The sequence below is a fragment of the Meleagris gallopavo genome, chromosome 6 (assembly GCF_905368555.1).
Source record: "Meleagris gallopavo chromosome 6, MGAL_WU_HG_1.1, whole genome shotgun sequence".
NCBI lineage: Eukaryota > Metazoa > Chordata > Aves > Galliformes > Phasianidae > Meleagris > Meleagris gallopavo.
This window is the reverse complement of record NC_139409.1, coordinates 42,007,582-42,024,097: the sequence shown is the minus strand read 5'-3', so window position 1 is coordinate 42,024,097 and position 16,516 is coordinate 42,007,582. Positions and strand designations below refer to the sequence as shown.

At 44.1% G+C, this 16,516-nt stretch overlaps 1 protein-coding gene and 1 long non-coding RNA gene across 15 annotated transcripts in view; one reads left to right on the top strand and one right to left on the bottom strand.

The window, feature by feature from the left end:
* Window positions 1-6,683: 6,683 nt before the first annotated feature.
* On the bottom strand, window positions 6,684-14,050 carry CDV3 (CDV3 homolog). 2 transcript variants are annotated; one of them, XM_085226478.1, is made up of 5 exons: window positions 13,606-14,050; window positions 12,192-12,271; window positions 11,003-11,139; window positions 9,850-10,012; window positions 6,684-8,547 (listed from the first exon to the last, which is right to left on the bottom strand). In XM_085226478.1, the coding sequence occupies exons 1-5, from the start codon at window positions 13,834-13,836 to the stop codon at window positions 8,541-8,543; spliced, it is 618 nt and encodes a 205-aa protein (XP_085082604.1). In that variant the 5' UTR covers window positions 13,837-14,050; the 3' UTR covers window positions 6,684-8,540. The 2 variants fall into 2 exon arrangements, with proteins under 2 accessions (XP_085082604.1, XP_085082603.1); XM_085226477.1 differs by having other exon boundaries at window positions 6,684-8,976; window positions 13,606-14,022.
* Window positions 14,051-15,130: 1,080 nt separating this feature from the next.
* LOC104911546 (uncharacterized) overlaps window positions 15,131-16,516 on the top strand; it is a 67,831-nt gene continuing 66,445 nt past the window's right edge. For all 13 annotated transcript variants that reach the window (XR_014883991.1, XR_014883987.1, XR_014883986.1 and 10 more), the window contains exon 1: window positions 15,131-15,339. This is a non-coding gene — a long non-coding RNA (uncharacterized LOC104911546). The remainder of the gene's footprint in view (window positions 15,340-16,516) is intronic.

The following is a 16,516-nucleotide window of genomic DNA, read 5'->3' as shown; positions in this document are numbered from 1 at the left end:
GTGTTTCACTGGTGATGTTGCTTTGGGTTTTTATATAGGTAATGGGTAGTAGCAGACAAGACCCAAGGGGCTGTAGGGTATTTTTTTGGTTGTTCATTTTTTCTCCTCTGCCCTCAGAAAATGCTACTATGGAAGGGTAGTGCTACTATTTGCATTTCACAGCTAAGCTTCAGAGATGTCCAGGAGCCACACAAGTCCTGTGAGTACTATGACACCAGGGGGCTGGACAAAAGGGCAGACTTGGTACAGTGGGCTTCTGAGTGTGAGAAGCTCTCCAGGTATTTTTTCAGCACTCTTCTGAAGATCTGTACAGCTGCTGACAGTGCCCAAGTGGAAACACCTGCAGTGCAAGGAGCCTGGGCTGTCACATAGGCAGGGCACAAGTGAAGCAAAGAGGTAAGCAAGAGAATTTCTATCCCAAGTCTTAAGCACCACAGTGACAGCATGCTGCTGTCAAGTCACAAGTACCTGCTGTCATTGCTTGGAGTCACTGGACAGATGAACACAAACAGACAAACCTGGAGGTTTAAATTTAGTTGCTGCTGTTAAGATAAATTTATTTTCTTCAGCTTTCTTTACAGGAAACATCACAAAAGTGCTTTACAGAGCTTGATACCATTACTCTAACATGGGACAAAAGTGGAACAGAGGTGTGCGCTGCACAGTCAGAAGCTGGCATATGCAGAAACCATGAGAGGGAAACCAGGGTAAAAAAGAACTACTGCCAAAAATATATATATACACATAGCTTAGGTTTTGAACTTAAATTATTACTATAAGGATATATCAATATACAGGCACCAGGAGGTTCCTGTGTTAACTGTGAGGGGCCACATAGTGATCATCTTCTATTCTGCTGTGCTGGATGGGCTCCTGACCAACCCTTTTTCCAGCCAGACAGTATCCTCCTTTCTTTTGTACTGCTGTAAGAACTCAAAGGGCTTCATCTTTGTTACTTCAGGTTGGCTCTAGTGCTGAGGCATTCCCGTACATTGCTGAAAGTAAATTCAGTTTCATATTTTCATTTATAGAGATGTCCTCTTTGCTGTTCTTTGCTGTGTCGTCTTGTTATTGAACCAAACCAAACACACCCTCTAGGCAGGACCATGCTCCTACTGCCCAGGCAAGGCAGTTGTGCTTGAACTAACAAGTTACCAGTCACACAACTTCATTCCTTCTCATAGCTCATCTGTTTTACTGCAACCAGTGCTACTCCTTTCATTTTGCTGCATTATGTTGGAATGAGCTGTCATGGAGCCTTTGAGGATCTAGACATCAATTCTTCAGGACTCAAGAATATTGTATTTACTTACTAAACATTTTGCAGCAGCAGTTGAGCTGTGTACATGGTGCTAGAGCCTAGATTGGTGATGTACAGCATGATCCTGACTTGTGAGTTCTTGCTTACAGAACTGCTCTCTCAGTAAATGGTCAATGAGGTACCTGGATCAAGATCCTTGGCTGGGTAATAATACAGCTGAACAAAAGAAGGGAATATCATAGTGAAGAAAAAGTGGCGCTGTGGTTTGAGCTGCAGGAAAGCAAATCTGTAAAAAACAGCCATGCCAGCTTACAAAGCCAGTTTGCCTTGTACCTAAATTCCCAGACTAAAGACACAGTGCAACCAGCAAGAGCTCGTCAGCCCTGAGGGGTACAGAGTGGTTAAGTAACACAAGAGGCATAGGGCCAACACGGGGCTCCATGAAGTGGCAGCAGCACAGCTACATCTTTTAGGATGTGTAGGAAAGACCATGAAGAACTGTTCTGATCTACCTCTGCTTTCAAAATGGAATTGGTGGCAGGATGGGAGAAAAACCTCACCTCCACCCTACAGACTTGATACAGTCCCCAGCAGCCACTATTGTAAACACTGTAAGTAGAATACCTAACATAAGGTATCATCCTCTCAACCACAGATCATTGCTAATAGCAGAAAGCAGCTGTTTTGAATGACATAATATTCCAACACTGAGAGAATACAGCTCCTAAGAGGCAAGCATACATCCAAAGAGTCTGAGTCTTCTTCCATCATACCACCTCCACTCTATTCCTAACTAACTGTCACATTCCTGGTAAATGCAATTAGTACTGAGCCTTACTTAATAGTTGTATGACCTTTAACCTACAAGATGAGAATGTAAAGAGGTGAAACAAGCCACGACGACCAAACCTGCCCCTGTGTTGCTGCACTACCTTCATCAAATATAGTGTCAAATATAATCTAATTTCAGTGTCCAGTTAAGTATTGCACCGGGTTGCATTAGAGCAGGCATGCCTGAGCACTTGCTGGTCAAAGCAAGGAACCAATATGCTTGCTTCATCTCTCCATGAACAAAGGAAAGAGAAATTTAAAGTAAGTAAGTTTGCCGTGGGCTTTGTTCTCTTGTGCTGAGTTCTGGCTGCTGTAAGATCTCAAATTAAGTTTTAATGAAACTGAGGCCAAGTGACAGGAATACGGAGCAACTCTACTGAAACCCATGAATTTATGCTCCTGGAGATCAGATTAACATACAATTTACCTGCTTAGCAATGTCTTTGCTCTCATTTATCAGCCGTATTTATGGTTTGAATCATTTTGTTATTGTTGTACATATTCTGAAAGAGATAGAGAACAAATGGTTTGTTTAAATTAAAAGAAAACGCAACAACATTTTAACTAATGCTCCTCTATAGGCAAAGTATTTGAAATAAAGCAGTTACAGCTTGATGACTTCAGCGCTGTAACAACTGAGCTAGAAAGAAAATGTCTATATAGAAGGTAGACAAGAAAAGGTCAGATTGAGTAAAAGACATGAGCAAGTCATGCTTGTCACTGATAAGAACAGTGGATTACATACATGACACTGAAGACTTCTGTATATATGATGGCGAAATTCAATGCCCATAGAAAATTAATAGGTTTGTCAGCATTAGGGAAAGAGGTGATTGCCAGGATAAGCTAACTTGTGAACCTGGCAAAGAGCACAAAGTAAGTGTCAACAGGAAAAACAAAAGGCAATGAGTAGAGGAAAGGCTTTAAACCACTCATATATGCTCTGGTGGGTTCTGAATTAGTTGTGATCTTTCAAGAGGACGATCTAGGCATCACCATGGCAGCTCGATGAAGACATCTACTCAATGTGCAGTCAAGAAAGCAAACAGAACAGTATGGAAAAATATTACAGCATAAATTACAGCTGGGAGAGGCAGTAAGAACAAGGCAGCTTATTTGTAAAGGGAAAGAATAGATGATGAATGCCTTAGAATTCTCCTACCTACCATATAACAGGACATTCCTCAAGGCCGCTTTAAGCCTGTTACCAGTCTGTTGATCTCACTGCTGCATGAAAAATGCCACTCATATCATCACCCTAAGTACATAAAAAATCCTCCTATGTTTTGCTTTAACATTCACCATTCAGCTAGTAGAACATTCCCTCCAAAGGAACTGCAGTAGTCTGTTGAAATCTAACAGTAATCACTTCTGACACAGAATCATCACTGCTGATACACATTAACAACTGTCTTAGAGGTGCCATAACGATAAAAATATCAGTAAGAGAAATAGCTGCAGGGCCTCATCTCTCTCTGTCCTGTCCCACCAGAGGTCTGATTTGTCAGCACACATGTCACCATTGTGTTCTCTACTGCTATTTGGAGCCCTGCTGTAAAAGCTGAGCAATGAACCTTGAAATCACCAGCAGGCAAAGGCATATTCATAACAACTATTTCTTCATGCTCCTCCCACTGCACTTAACTGCTAGAACAGCAGAAATAGTAAATAGAGCATTTCTTCTGCATCTCTATTCCTCTCCCTTCCTAGCTCTTCCTCTGCTTACTCCCAGTTCCGAACCATGTCACGTGACACAGCTACATGCTTTCATGAGTGAACAGCTCTAGTTTCTAGCAATTTGAGCAAGCCTTAGAACAGCCACAAGACAAGAGACAGCTCTGAGCAGAACTTTATTTCAGCCACGGGGTTTACAAAATACAGCAGTACTGATCTTGATGTATTCCAGGTAAAAACTGAAAGCCTTATATTAAGAAACCATTTGGGTTGCACAGTTAACCAGAGAGGAAATGCCTGTTAGGGCAAGGTTCAGGCTGAGCACTATGACCATGCTTATTAAAATAACCATCTAATTATGTAATACTTGACTAGAGCACGGGTTACATTCTGTAAAAATAAGTTCTCTCCAGAGTAGCATGAAATACTATAACCAAAGCTAATGTAAGAACGTTTTTATAATGATTTTCAGTCCTTCTGCAGCACCAGGGCTTCCTCTAAGAACACCTCCGGCCTCACAGCACCCTTGTGAGGTATTTTTTGCACAGCTGGAGAAGCTGAGGCAAAGTGAAACCAAGTTACTCCAAGTTAACACGGCAGCTCAGAGGGAAACCAAGGCCAAACCCCACTCTCTTGGCCCTGCACTCTGGCTACAAAACATTTGCTTCTTTTCACTGCATAAGGTTGTATGATGATGATGATACATTTCCATTCCTGCTTTTGAGATGCGCTTTTTCTGATGATTTATTAATACTGTGGTGCATTTTTAATACTTAAATGAAAGCTTGCTCCCTAATAAGACCGTTGTACTATCTTGGAATTTGTCCTTTCCTGGTTCTCTTTCTAGGTAAGCGATTACACACAGCCTCATACCAAGGCTAAACTCCACCATCTCTCTGGGCAGCAAGAAACAGGACGCCCTCTCGAACTATTGAACTTCAAATGCTTCTGTTGAGTTACAGGGATTCATCACTTCTGAAAGCAGTGCTGATCTCTGCAGCACTGTCCCTCCTACCCAAGTGCTCACGCTCCGTTCCGTGCATTCAGTACTGCCACGTAGCATAAAGCCTTCCTATTCCTTCTCATTTCTCTCCTGGGGTTATACTTTATTTCCATCTTCTCTTCTTCTTCTTAATAAGATTACTTTCTATTCTGCTTCCCCCAGAACATGGTGAAGCTACATCTGTGCTTTAGAAGCCAAGCTATAATACATGAAAATTACCTTAACCCAAACCCAGTTCTGTCTTCTCCTGTCTTTTCCCATCTGCTACAGCAGCTTCTTATGTTATATCCAGACTAAAATGACTTTGTTTTTTTTCTGAATAATGTACTGGTAAACACATCAGATTTGCTGCTCCCTTTTACACACTTGCTTTCTGAATCCAAAAATCACATGCAAGTCTTAACAATGCTTGAGCAGAGTTAAATATAACTATTGCAAAAGCAAATTCCATCATGTGAAGTCCTATCGATTTTGCATCGTCTCCCTGACCTAAACTGTATACAAACCTCTGCCTTGTTGTGGTGAAAAATCAACAGATAAGAGTCAAACACCAAAAGAAACCTCAGCCCCTATAACATCAGATTTCTAATACAATTTGTGCTTTTAGTAACTCAGCTATTCCTAAGCTTACGAGTAACCTTGGACGTGACTGCTACACCTAACTGCAGAGACATAACTGAGGCAGTAGCAGAGGGCCACTTCTCAGCAGTTCCCTTCACCTGTGGGTAAGATAAAGCACAACTGAACCAGTGAGGGGGCAAAGTAGGGGCAACAACAAAACTGATCCTCTCCTCCATTTTTCATTAGCTCAAGCACATACATACGCCAGACTCCTCCAACAGGCACTTGGGAAATCCACCTTTTTGTTTTGTTTCTTTTAAGTGGCAAAAGCTAGGCAATCTAAGCACTGCACCACCAAGAGCCACAGATGTGAACTGCTCCTTTCCCAATAAGTAACACACATGCACACGTTCTCCTATCAAGCTACGAATTTTATGGCCTTAATAAGTTACAAAGGTGTTTTAAAGAAAAGAAACAACAATAAAAAGTAACAATAAAAATCAAACACTCAAAATGGACATTAATAATCCACTACTAAAGCATATTACGTGTTATGAAGTTCCTGAAGCACTACACAACACTTTACCAACTGGTATTAAGCAGCTCACATTTACAACTGACAATCCTTCATTTATAGCAGAAGCCTTCCAGAAGCACTCTAAAGGAATGAAACTGGCATTTTTTGCATGCCTCCAATGAATGCATCAACAAAGCAGAAAGTGGTGTTTCCTCAGTTTTAAAAGCGCACTGTGCTTCTAGAGTACTGACTTTCAAAGCTTTAGGAATGCAGAAGAGCTAACTGTTAAAAGGAAGATACTGACAACTGGCATTTTGATAGTTGCTAGCGATGGTATTTAGCACAAGAAACACTAAAGGAGCCTAACATTCTGTACTGCAGAAGTCTGCTGCGTTTTTTTTCTTCCTCCCCTTTTATGCCTCAAGAAGGAATCTGGAATGATATGCTTAAGAAAAGACCCCGAAATAGTTCTCAGTAGCAGATGGACTCCCGTGAGGCTGTGAGCAGCAGCAAAACGAGGCTTTTCATTCCTTAGTTTAGCAAAGCCAGCTTAAGTGAAAAGCACAAAGCATCATTCACATTCAATTCAGTCTCAAAGCAGCACTATGCAGTGGCAATCAGAAGACACTCTGACAGATGGCCAACCAACTAAGCTGCTGTGTTAGAATTCACCTTGATGTGCACTGCTGTAAGCTGCTGGACGTGGCCCACCTGAGCAGAACGCTGACTACCCACTGCATGGTTTGATCCTTAAGAGACCCAAATGCAACATGTTTGCTCAGCTATCACAGGGTTATAAGCTAGAACTGAAGGTAAAGATTCATTACACTCCAGAATCCATGTATATTTCCATTTTATTTCATTTTAAGCTGTTACAGGGTTTTCTTAAACTGCCAGAGGCCATGCCCAAAAACTCAAAGATGGTACAATGGACAGTCTCATCTACCCTTCGTACAGTAGATTAGAACTTGATTCATGTGCATTGGCGACTTCAATCGCTTTAGAGAATCAGGAAAAACGTTTTAAGATTTCACATTTCTACCACATCAAGTGACGTGCCCATTTACCATGAATTCCACAGAAATCTTGAGTGACACATCAACAGTTTTGCTGGCAACAAGGTATTTCAAGGAAGATACATGGCTAAGAGCTCAAGGTATTGGTACCAGTCTTTCAGCCGGGTAGTTTCCAAAGTCTCTGACTGAAAAGAGTCTCGAGCCCTCTCTTTAATAGCAGCTTCTAGCAGAAATTTTAAAGACTTAACTTTGCAAGAGCAAAGCCAGTTTTAGTCTGTGCGCAGAAGAACCAGGTAAAACCCTGCCCCACCAAAGTCAACAGCAAAATTCCCATTGGCCTCAGAGAAGTAAATTGAAAGCAAGTCAGCAGTTAGACAAAAGGAACCCAACTACGCAAAATTCCCACGCTATCATCATCCTCTGCAAATGCACAGTACTCCCACGCAAGCAAGCAAGTTTTGGTTTGTTCCCTTGTTTCTCTTGCCATTGGCAACACTTTGAGATGTTGGGTCTTTTTTATTTTTTTTGGCATTTACTCTGAGAAACATCAACACTGGAGCATGCCACTAGCGTACTTCATTTTCCTTCTGGCATAAGAAGAGAAAAAGTTACAGCAGAACACTTCTGGTACACGTCAGGTTTTGCTGACTGAACCAGTTATGGGCAATGTCCTGTATCAGTGCCATTTTGCCTACCTTCACTCAATTAATTCAGAAATGACAACGACTTAAAGAAGTCGCCACCTTCTGTTCTTACCCAACATTCTGACTTTATTAAATACCATTTATGAGTTTTACTTTGAGGAATTTCTGCCTCAAGAAGCCTGCAGGCTTCACCAAACTAGTCAAGCAAATAAGGCTTATCAAGCATAAGTCATCCCTCCATACAAGTTATTTGGTTATTAAGTAACCACTGCCCTTTAACAGACAAATACCCATTCTTAACAAAGGATAATTTATTTACTTTCCTCTGGTATTACTACTGCCATGTATCTCACATTTAAGATGATAAATTCAAAAGACTGCAGTTGGAGTCTGGATACCTCTGTGTCAAATCAAAACCCTTAGTGCCCTAGGGTGAGAAAAACAAATTTCATGATAAAAAAACAAAACAAAATAAACCCTATTTCACTATAATATTTCACTGTCATTTAAATACACTGTAATTTGATATCAGAAACAAGGAAGGCATTTTTTTTTTTTTGGTGGAAAATAGAAAAAAATGCTTAAACAGACAACTGTGAAAATGGCTAATACAAACAGACCATTCAAATCCATCAATCCTCCAATCTGATACTGAATGAGTTTTAATTTGTTTCACCGTTGCTTCAGTACAGCTATCTAAAAAGGTAAACAAACTACAGCTCTGTGTTATACTTGGGTAGCACGGGTGGTATGGTATGCTCCAGAAGTCCCTGGTAGGCTATGGCTACACATGACAGGATTCCTCGGAAGGGGAACAGGATAGGTTTTTCGTTAAGGTCACTTAAATCTTTGTTATAGCAAATTGGAACCAAATGGCTGACTTCTGCAGGATTTCTGACAGGAATCCAGTAGAGCTGGTTTCAAGTTTCAGATGGCCACTAAAACAGCTGTAACCTTCTCTTCCAGAAGTTGTGATCCACATGGTGTCCACAATGAGTGCAGCAAGTCTGAGGTAGTCAACCTTTACGAAGGCTCAGTATCTGAACATAAAAAGATTTTGAAATGACCACTGGCTGTAGGTATCTTTCTGAGCAATTAAAGAACACCGATGACTCTCGTTCAATCATTTACATTAATTTGCCCCATATCCAATGGAGAAGTTGTAACATATGCTTCCATAGTGCAGGAGAACCGATCACTTATGTCAAAGTATTCTGCACTTGCTGCAGTAGATCCAGCAGAAAAAAGGTGGCACGTTCATCATAGCCGTTAGCTGTAGTTTAGTTACCTTAGTAGAAGGGTTATCAAAAAAGCATTCCTTAATTGTAACGTGTATGCAGCTCTACTGATCCCCAAGCACAGCATACTGGTTGTCTAGCTGAAGTTTAAGTGCCTGGTTTTTTGAGACCTCATCCCTACCTCTAGTTTTGTGTTTTACTACTTCAAAGCTCTTCTCCATTTCTTTATCCCTATGGGAAAATAAATGTAATCAGTAAGTATCACTAGCTTGTAAATTTCTAGTTGATTTCCACCCCATTCCAACAAAAACATCATATTATGAACAGAAAACACTAAGGTCTAGAGTTTTAACAGAATAGACAAACATTCCCAAGCAAATCTTGTAAAACCTGTTCGCTAGAATCAAGCTTATCTTCAAGTGCAATTCAGGTTACACCATACATTTCAATATTAAAGTTCTCTAAAATAAATTCAAGTACATTTACAAAAGATAATGTTTTGAAAACAGAAACCCATTCACTTTCTGAAATGCTCAGATTTCCACCTTTGCCCAATTTGTACCACTCAAGCCCTAGTGCACATCTCAGATGCCAAGCAGACAAAGTCACACCGAAACCAAAGGAAACAGCTCCAGTTAGGCTGTGTTGATCAATACCACATCGAGAAGTCAAAACACCAAGCAAATGAAATAAACATCAGGCTATTTATCTTCCTTTACTTAAGTTACCTTCGCATCTCTGATGAGAAGGAAGCATGCTCAGACATTCTAATTGTTTTTCTGACAACTGATATCAAAGATCCTCATCGCAGCTAGCATCTAATGAAATCAGTTGTTGTCAAGAGCAAAAACATTCTACTTGGAAAAATCCCCCAGCAAGTCAATTAAGTAGCTGGGAATCTTGTTTGGTTCTCTTACTGGGCATCATCCTATACAAGTTATTTCAAGGGAAGTCTTTCTTATAGTTAAGACCTTTCCCATCTCTTTGCCAAAGAGACTGATTTTTTTAGTTCTTTCTCTATGGAAAGATTTGGGCTTAGTCCTTATAACAACATAGAACAGAGGTAAAAACATCTCTCTCAAGGAATTAATGCAATGTACTTACTTTCGACTGTCTACAAGCTTGGCAGTAGACTGCAGTGATGGAAACTGTGTATCACTATAGATTTCAGGTGGTCCTTGCTGTGCCCTCCGAGGCCTGCCACCCTCTCTGGCGCCAGGCGGCCTGTATACACCACCAGTCTGAACTGGCTCTGGAGGTTCTGTAACTAGTCATAGGAGCAACATGGAGACAACAGGGTAAGTTTGCATTCATCATGAAAAAAAAAACCACCAAGAAAAAAGTACCAACCCACCAAACATACACAGAAAGAAGAACTTTACAAGCATGCCACTGCATTTTTTTAAAACTTGGGAAGCAAATATTCCAGATAAGGCAGAAAAACCATGTCACCTAATTTTATCTATACTCAGTATTGAATTGAAATGCAGTTTTGGCATTTTGCTCCCTGAAGTTCAGAGCCTTAATCTCTAAGAATACATTTATTTGTTTGTTTTTTTGTATTGTTTTTGGTTTGGTTTTGTTTTTTGTTTTTTTTTTTTTTTTGCAATTTATTAGCAGCTTGCATTCAAAACTTGAGATCTAAACATGTAATTACGTACTTGCCAACTCTCATTTACAGCACTTCTCCATATGCTGAAGGGAACACTCAAATAGTTTACATTTAAGGTAAAAAGCCTACAATAACACATTTTTTTCCCCCTTGTACAGGTACAGAAACAAACACATCCACCAATACTAAGAATTGAATTTAAACAATTTAAAGTCCTCTCCCAGTAAAAGAATTCATTTTGCAATGTCATGTTCCGTGTACCTAGATCTGATTTGAAAGAACTACAGTGTGCTATTAATGATTGAGCCCTACTAGGAAGTGACACTAAACATCAGATATGGGCTGAACACCCACTTATCACCAAAGCAATATTTTTTGATCCACAGAAATGCTTTCAACTGATTTCTTTGCAAATTATGAAGTAGAGGGAATTAATTTAAAAATAATTAAAAATGAGATGCTTTCCATCCTCCCCACTTTGAAGCCTGAAATAAAAAGACAGCTGCCATGTTTACTGTAATTATCTGACAGCTTTAACAACTCTGTTCCTCAGAAGCCCTCACAGGAGTAGGAACTACTCCTTGCACTCTGCCTTCTCAGTAGCTCAATTCTGACTGGTACAATCAACAACCGAGTCACATTTACCAATTGTTTCAACAACAGGTGCTGGTGCAGGAGCTGACTTGTTCCAAGGACCAGATGATCTGTCTACAACACCACTGGTTTCCTCCCAGTTGTCACTAGGTTCTTCTCTTTTTTCACTTTCATCATCTTCTTTTTCACTGTAAGAGAGAAAAGAAATGTATTACACACTAAATACTACTAATCACAAAGTCATTACATTCTCCCCCCCCCCCCCCACCTTGAGTACTTTGTGTCTTGTTTTCAGCTAAAAGATCTCCTGAGCTGGATAATCAACAGTCTCCAGTGGGTTTGTCCTCTATCTGCTTGTCCAGTCTACCCTTGAGTCCGTAAACTAAGTCATTACAGGATCCTGTGACAGGAAGTTCCACGCGCCTGAAAACACATCAGTGTCAAAAGCATTCAGAATGCTGGCCTTTTGTCTAGAAAAGCACAGCACTCGCTTTTCCATCAGTGAAGCAGCCCATGTCGCTTATCTGCTCTGCCACTCTGACGGTATGGAGAGCTTGTGGACCAGAAACCTGTAAACAGCCTAGGACTAGATGCCTTCGAAGAGGGAAAAACCTGATAATGAAGCAGATCAATGCTGACGCTTATCAGTACTTGAAGGATCACGTGATATTTTCAGCCTAAAACTGTGGTCATTAAAATCCTTTTTCCAACTTATCGAAACCTTTTTATTAACCAGAACAGATTGAAGTGGACTTACTTTGGTCAGACTACAGGAAGAATCTAATGAAAAAGCAAACAAAGCATCTTGGATGAGGCTCACAAATGCAATCCTGCGGGTCTCATCACAACATCGTGGTTTTATCAACTATATTTTTGTACTCTTTAAACAGAAATGCAAGTATTCAGGAATTTGCTCCAGACTGAGTCAGATATCCTTACATCATGCAAGTGATTCCGGAGGAATTACCTGGCATTACTCTCAGAGAAATTCCCGTTCTGTTACCTTTACATAAGGGGAATTTTAAGTACTTGGAGAAAACTTTAAGTCTCAAACAAAAGAGAGGCCCCAAACATCAAAATGACAGATGGCCTAAGCTATCCCACAGCAATCAGATCTACACTAGCAGAAATATATCAAAGGTCTCTTTAATCATATTCTGTGGAGAGAAAAAGAACAGTCCTTTGAAACATGCAATGATAAGTCTGATGGGGAAGAGAAGGGGAAAAAAAAAAAAAGTACCTTATTTGCATGGACTGAACTCTAAGACCACTATAATCAATTTCTTCTTTTTGTTCAAACTCTTTCCAGTCATCCTCTTCCTGTAAGAGAGAAAGAAGCTGTTACCATCTTTTTACCAAACGATGAAGAGATGATAGCCAAGATTTTACAAAGAAAACTAAAGCGAATCGCAGCTCTGTGGCAAACCAATCTGTGCACCACTGCCAACAAGGAAAAAGATCCCACTCTTTCCTCCCTTAACTTACTGCACATCCCCATAATGTGCCAGTGAGCTAATTGCAACTGATTTTAACTCACTACAACAGTCACAAAATGCCCCAGCAAAAAAAGGCATTCAAGTGAAAGATAACCACATTAGCGTAGCAAAAAAACTAGAGGAAAGGCAAGGAACACCAAGTAGGGAACAGGACTGTGCAGCAGAGAGCTGTGAAATGCAGAGCAAGACCTTTCCTTTTTACTGTGCTTTTATGACAGCTTGAATGCTCGTGAAGCTTGAGATTTACTTTTCCATCACATATTTCACACGATACAAAGAACAAGGAATATCCTGAATCGCTTCTAGCCTCTGGGAAGGACATGGGGAAGGTGGAATCCATCTGAGCGGAGCCAGTTTTGTCCTTCAGCAGGTCCTGGTGTTATTAAAGTAGGGCTGAAGGAGACCAGAACAGATGAGCAGTTCTCCTTAGTCACCAGTTTGAGACACACGCTGCCTAATAGCAGTTACATACTTCCTGCCTTACACTGCTCGCACTATGCATGCCAACGGCTCGGTGTCCTTCCAGTGGGGCAGCTAAGTACACAGCTCCTTTGAGGAGCCCAGCACACCACCGACCTGTAGCCCAGGCTACGACCTGCCCCGAGGCGACAGCAGAAGCGGCCCGGAGTCACCGCACGGCCTGTTAAGGACTCAGAGGCTTCCGCACACGTGCGACTCCACAGCTCCGAGCTCGCAGACTTCTTATGCCCCCATCTCCATGGAAACAGCACAGCTCCCAAATTAACGCACCTTTCACATTCAAGGAACTTGATTTCCAACCCAAGCCACCAGAGCCGCGTTCACCGACAAGAAAGCAGGAAGGTTTTCCGTCGCCCTCGCTCCAGCCAGAAAGCCGCGAGCACCCCAGCGTTAGCGAGGCCCCAAATACCAGCTGCCAGCGCTCACTTCGCGTTCTCCCCGTCACCACCACCATCACACACCGCGAGCCCTCCCGGCAGCGGCTCCCCCGGCCGGGCTCCGCGCCCCCAGCAGGCGCAGCCCCGTGCCTCCCGCGTGGCCGCGGCGGAGCAGAGCCGCCCGCACTCCGCGTGGCCAAGGCGGCGCCGCCCCGGCGCTCCCCCTGCCGGCAGGAAGGCGCCGCGGCCCCGCGCCCGGAGGCGGCCGTGCCCCTTCCCCCAGCGCCGCCCCGGGCCGCACCTTGCTCTTGGCGGAGCCGCCGCTCGAGGCGGCCGCCCCCGAGCCGCCGCCGCCGTCGGTCGGGCGGGGTCCTCCGGCCGCAGCGGCCGCTCCGGCGGCGTTGGAGGCGGCGCTGGTAGCGCTGGAGGCCGTGGAAGCCGAGGCGGCGCTGCGGCCGCTCTTCTCCTTCCGTTTCTTCTTGTCCCGCTTGGCGAAGAAGTCGTCGAGGCTCCTCTCCTCGGTCTCCGCCATGGCGGCGGGGCCGGGCGCCGCTCCTAACGGCGGCGGCGGCAGGAGGCGGGAGACGGCCGGACCGACAGGTGCGTCCCCGAGCGCTTAGCGGCCGGCCGGGCCCGCCCGTTGCGCGGCGGCGGGAGGCTGCCGCACTCCACGCCGGTGGCCGCCGCTTGACACGGCACGAAGCGGAGGGGGCGGGGCTAGAGCCAGGGGGCGGGGCCTTCCGGCTGACGCGCCGCCAGGCGGGAGAGCGTGGGGCGGGCGGAGACTTCTGCGCGTGCGCCGAAGCCCCTCGGCCAATGAGCGGCTAAGGAGGAAGCGGCCTCCGGCTAGTCAGAAGCCTCCGGGACGAGCCGCTGACGTCGCGACGTGAGAATGCGTGGCGTGCGGGCAGGCGGCGGCGCGGATGCCGATTGGTCGAGGACGGGCGCACCGGGGACCGTTGAGCCCAGTTAGCGGGATGGGTGGGGCTCGGGCTGCGCGTGCGCGTTGGGCCTTCTCGGCGCGTGCCTGGCGCGGGCAGTGCCGGACTTTAGTTGCTTCCCGCCTCGGCACAACGGCCCCTTCCTGTCAGCGCCCGCGGAGCGCTGCTCGTACAGCACTCCGGCAGCCCGGATATCAGCCCGTCCCCCTTGAGCCCTGGGGCAAAGGAGCGAAGGCGGGGCTCGTACCCCAGGGAGACGCACCTCACCGGGTGCCGGTGCGGGGGCTCAGCTCTGAGCGGTGCAGCAGGAGCGCTCCAGGAGCGTTGGGTCGGGGCTCTGTGTAAGGCTGTGTGAGCATGTCGGGAGTCACACAGCGACAGGCAGCGTGGCTGGCATGACTGGGCAGTGAGCTGCTCACAGGAGGTGTGAGCGCTGCCGGCCTGTGAGCTGGGAATTATCCCTCACATGAGTGCAGATTTATTTAATAACACAGAAATAAGCGTCTTTATGTCCTAGTACCGCTTTTTTTTTTTTTTTTTTTTTTTTGTACATACGTACATGTTAACATACAAATTAAAGTGTTTCTAAACTGTGAAGAACGTGTGCTAGTCTCTTTAGTTTGTGCCCCTGTGAAAGTAGTTACTTGGTGTTTACCATCCGTAGTTCTCAGCTCGTCAGAAAAGCAGAGGAGGTGTCACTGCCGTGCTGCAGAAAGACTCAAGTGCCCTCTGCCTTGCCCTCCGTACTGCTCTGTAGCTGTCACTGTGCCACTGCAGTGGAGTGCTGGAGCTTGAGAGCTTTGTTAGGATCCTCTCTGTGCCTGTTGTGCTGTGATGTCCCCCAATTTCTCTGTTGCCATCGCGTTTGTGCACTCTGGGATTTGATCCGAAGCCCTGAAAAGGAAGAACTACAGGCACAGCTTGTTCACCCAGTGACACTGAGAGTGCTGCGTGATCAGCTTTCTGTTTTACCATAGGCACGATTGCATCAGTGGAGAACAAATTCCGCAGCGAAGTCTCGTTCTCTGTGTCCATAGGGGCGCCTGGCCTCTCACATTGCCCTCCTCAGCTGGTAGGAAATTGCTAGAGGACAGGTAGGTGGGAAAGTCTTTGAGTCTCTTTTGCCTTCCCTTGCATTTGCATTGCATTTCTGCCTGGGAAGCTTCTCTATCTCTGCACTGCACCGTGCTGTGACTTGCAGGCTCAGTGCTGATAACAAAATGCAACTAAGCAGATAAGTTGTATCCCTCAGCTTTTGTAGCAGAGAAGCTAATAACGGCCCTAAGTACAGTGCTGTGTGTTATTTTAAGATACACTTTTTGTATTTCAGCAGCTGGTAAAATGTTTTCATTGCATTATTATGGGTAATCCCTAGTATCAGGCTAAAGAATGTGAATCTGATACCTTTTTCCTGCTTTTAGTGTCTGCATCACTTATCCCTTGCAAACAAAATGGTGTAAGGCTGGAATGACCAACTCTGGATTAGAAACTTAATACCTGTCAGGAGCCAAGTACCAAGAGAAATTTCAGCTGTTAAATCTGGAACAGACTCAGTGGAAACTATGGAAAATAGCAGCAATGTTTTAGGCCTCTAAAGGCTTAGATCCAGGTTTAAAGACACGACTGAGTTGGCACTTTAAAGGAAGCATTAGTTATGAGGCTATACCTAGATTTTCATCCCACCTCTAGCTTTATGCAAAACTGCAAAAACATGCTGATGTGCAGTATTTGTAATCAGCTGCAAATGTGTTGCATTAGCTTATATGGTTGACATTGTTGCCGTGTAATATATTAGAGTCAATTAAAAAAAAAAAAAAAGACATTATTGCTGTTCTTTTCCTCTCAAATTCGGTGATCTTCAGTCCTTGATCAGAGGACATTTGGCTGAAGAATGGCTTGCAGGCACAGACTAGCAGAAGTAACGTTTGCAATGCAAGGACTTTATCCAGAATGCCTCGCTGCAGTGACAGGAGCATGAGCTCAGCAGACAGGTTCCTACTGCGTGATATATCATTGAGCTGTGGAAGCAACCCTTGGTAAGATGAAGTGTTCTGTGTGCCTCTGCTTAGGTACAGATTTGCAGGGAGGACTTTGTCTCTTTTCTTCCCCATATTAGTGTCTGGTGGAGTGTGCTTGCCATGGCATACTGCCATGTGCCTGCACACCTCTTGCCTCTGTCCTGTGGTTATGATGTTTCTTGCCAGGACACTGTTCCCTGCACATCATGATGCATTTTACATACACCAGGGAATGAAGCACTACTGCATGTTG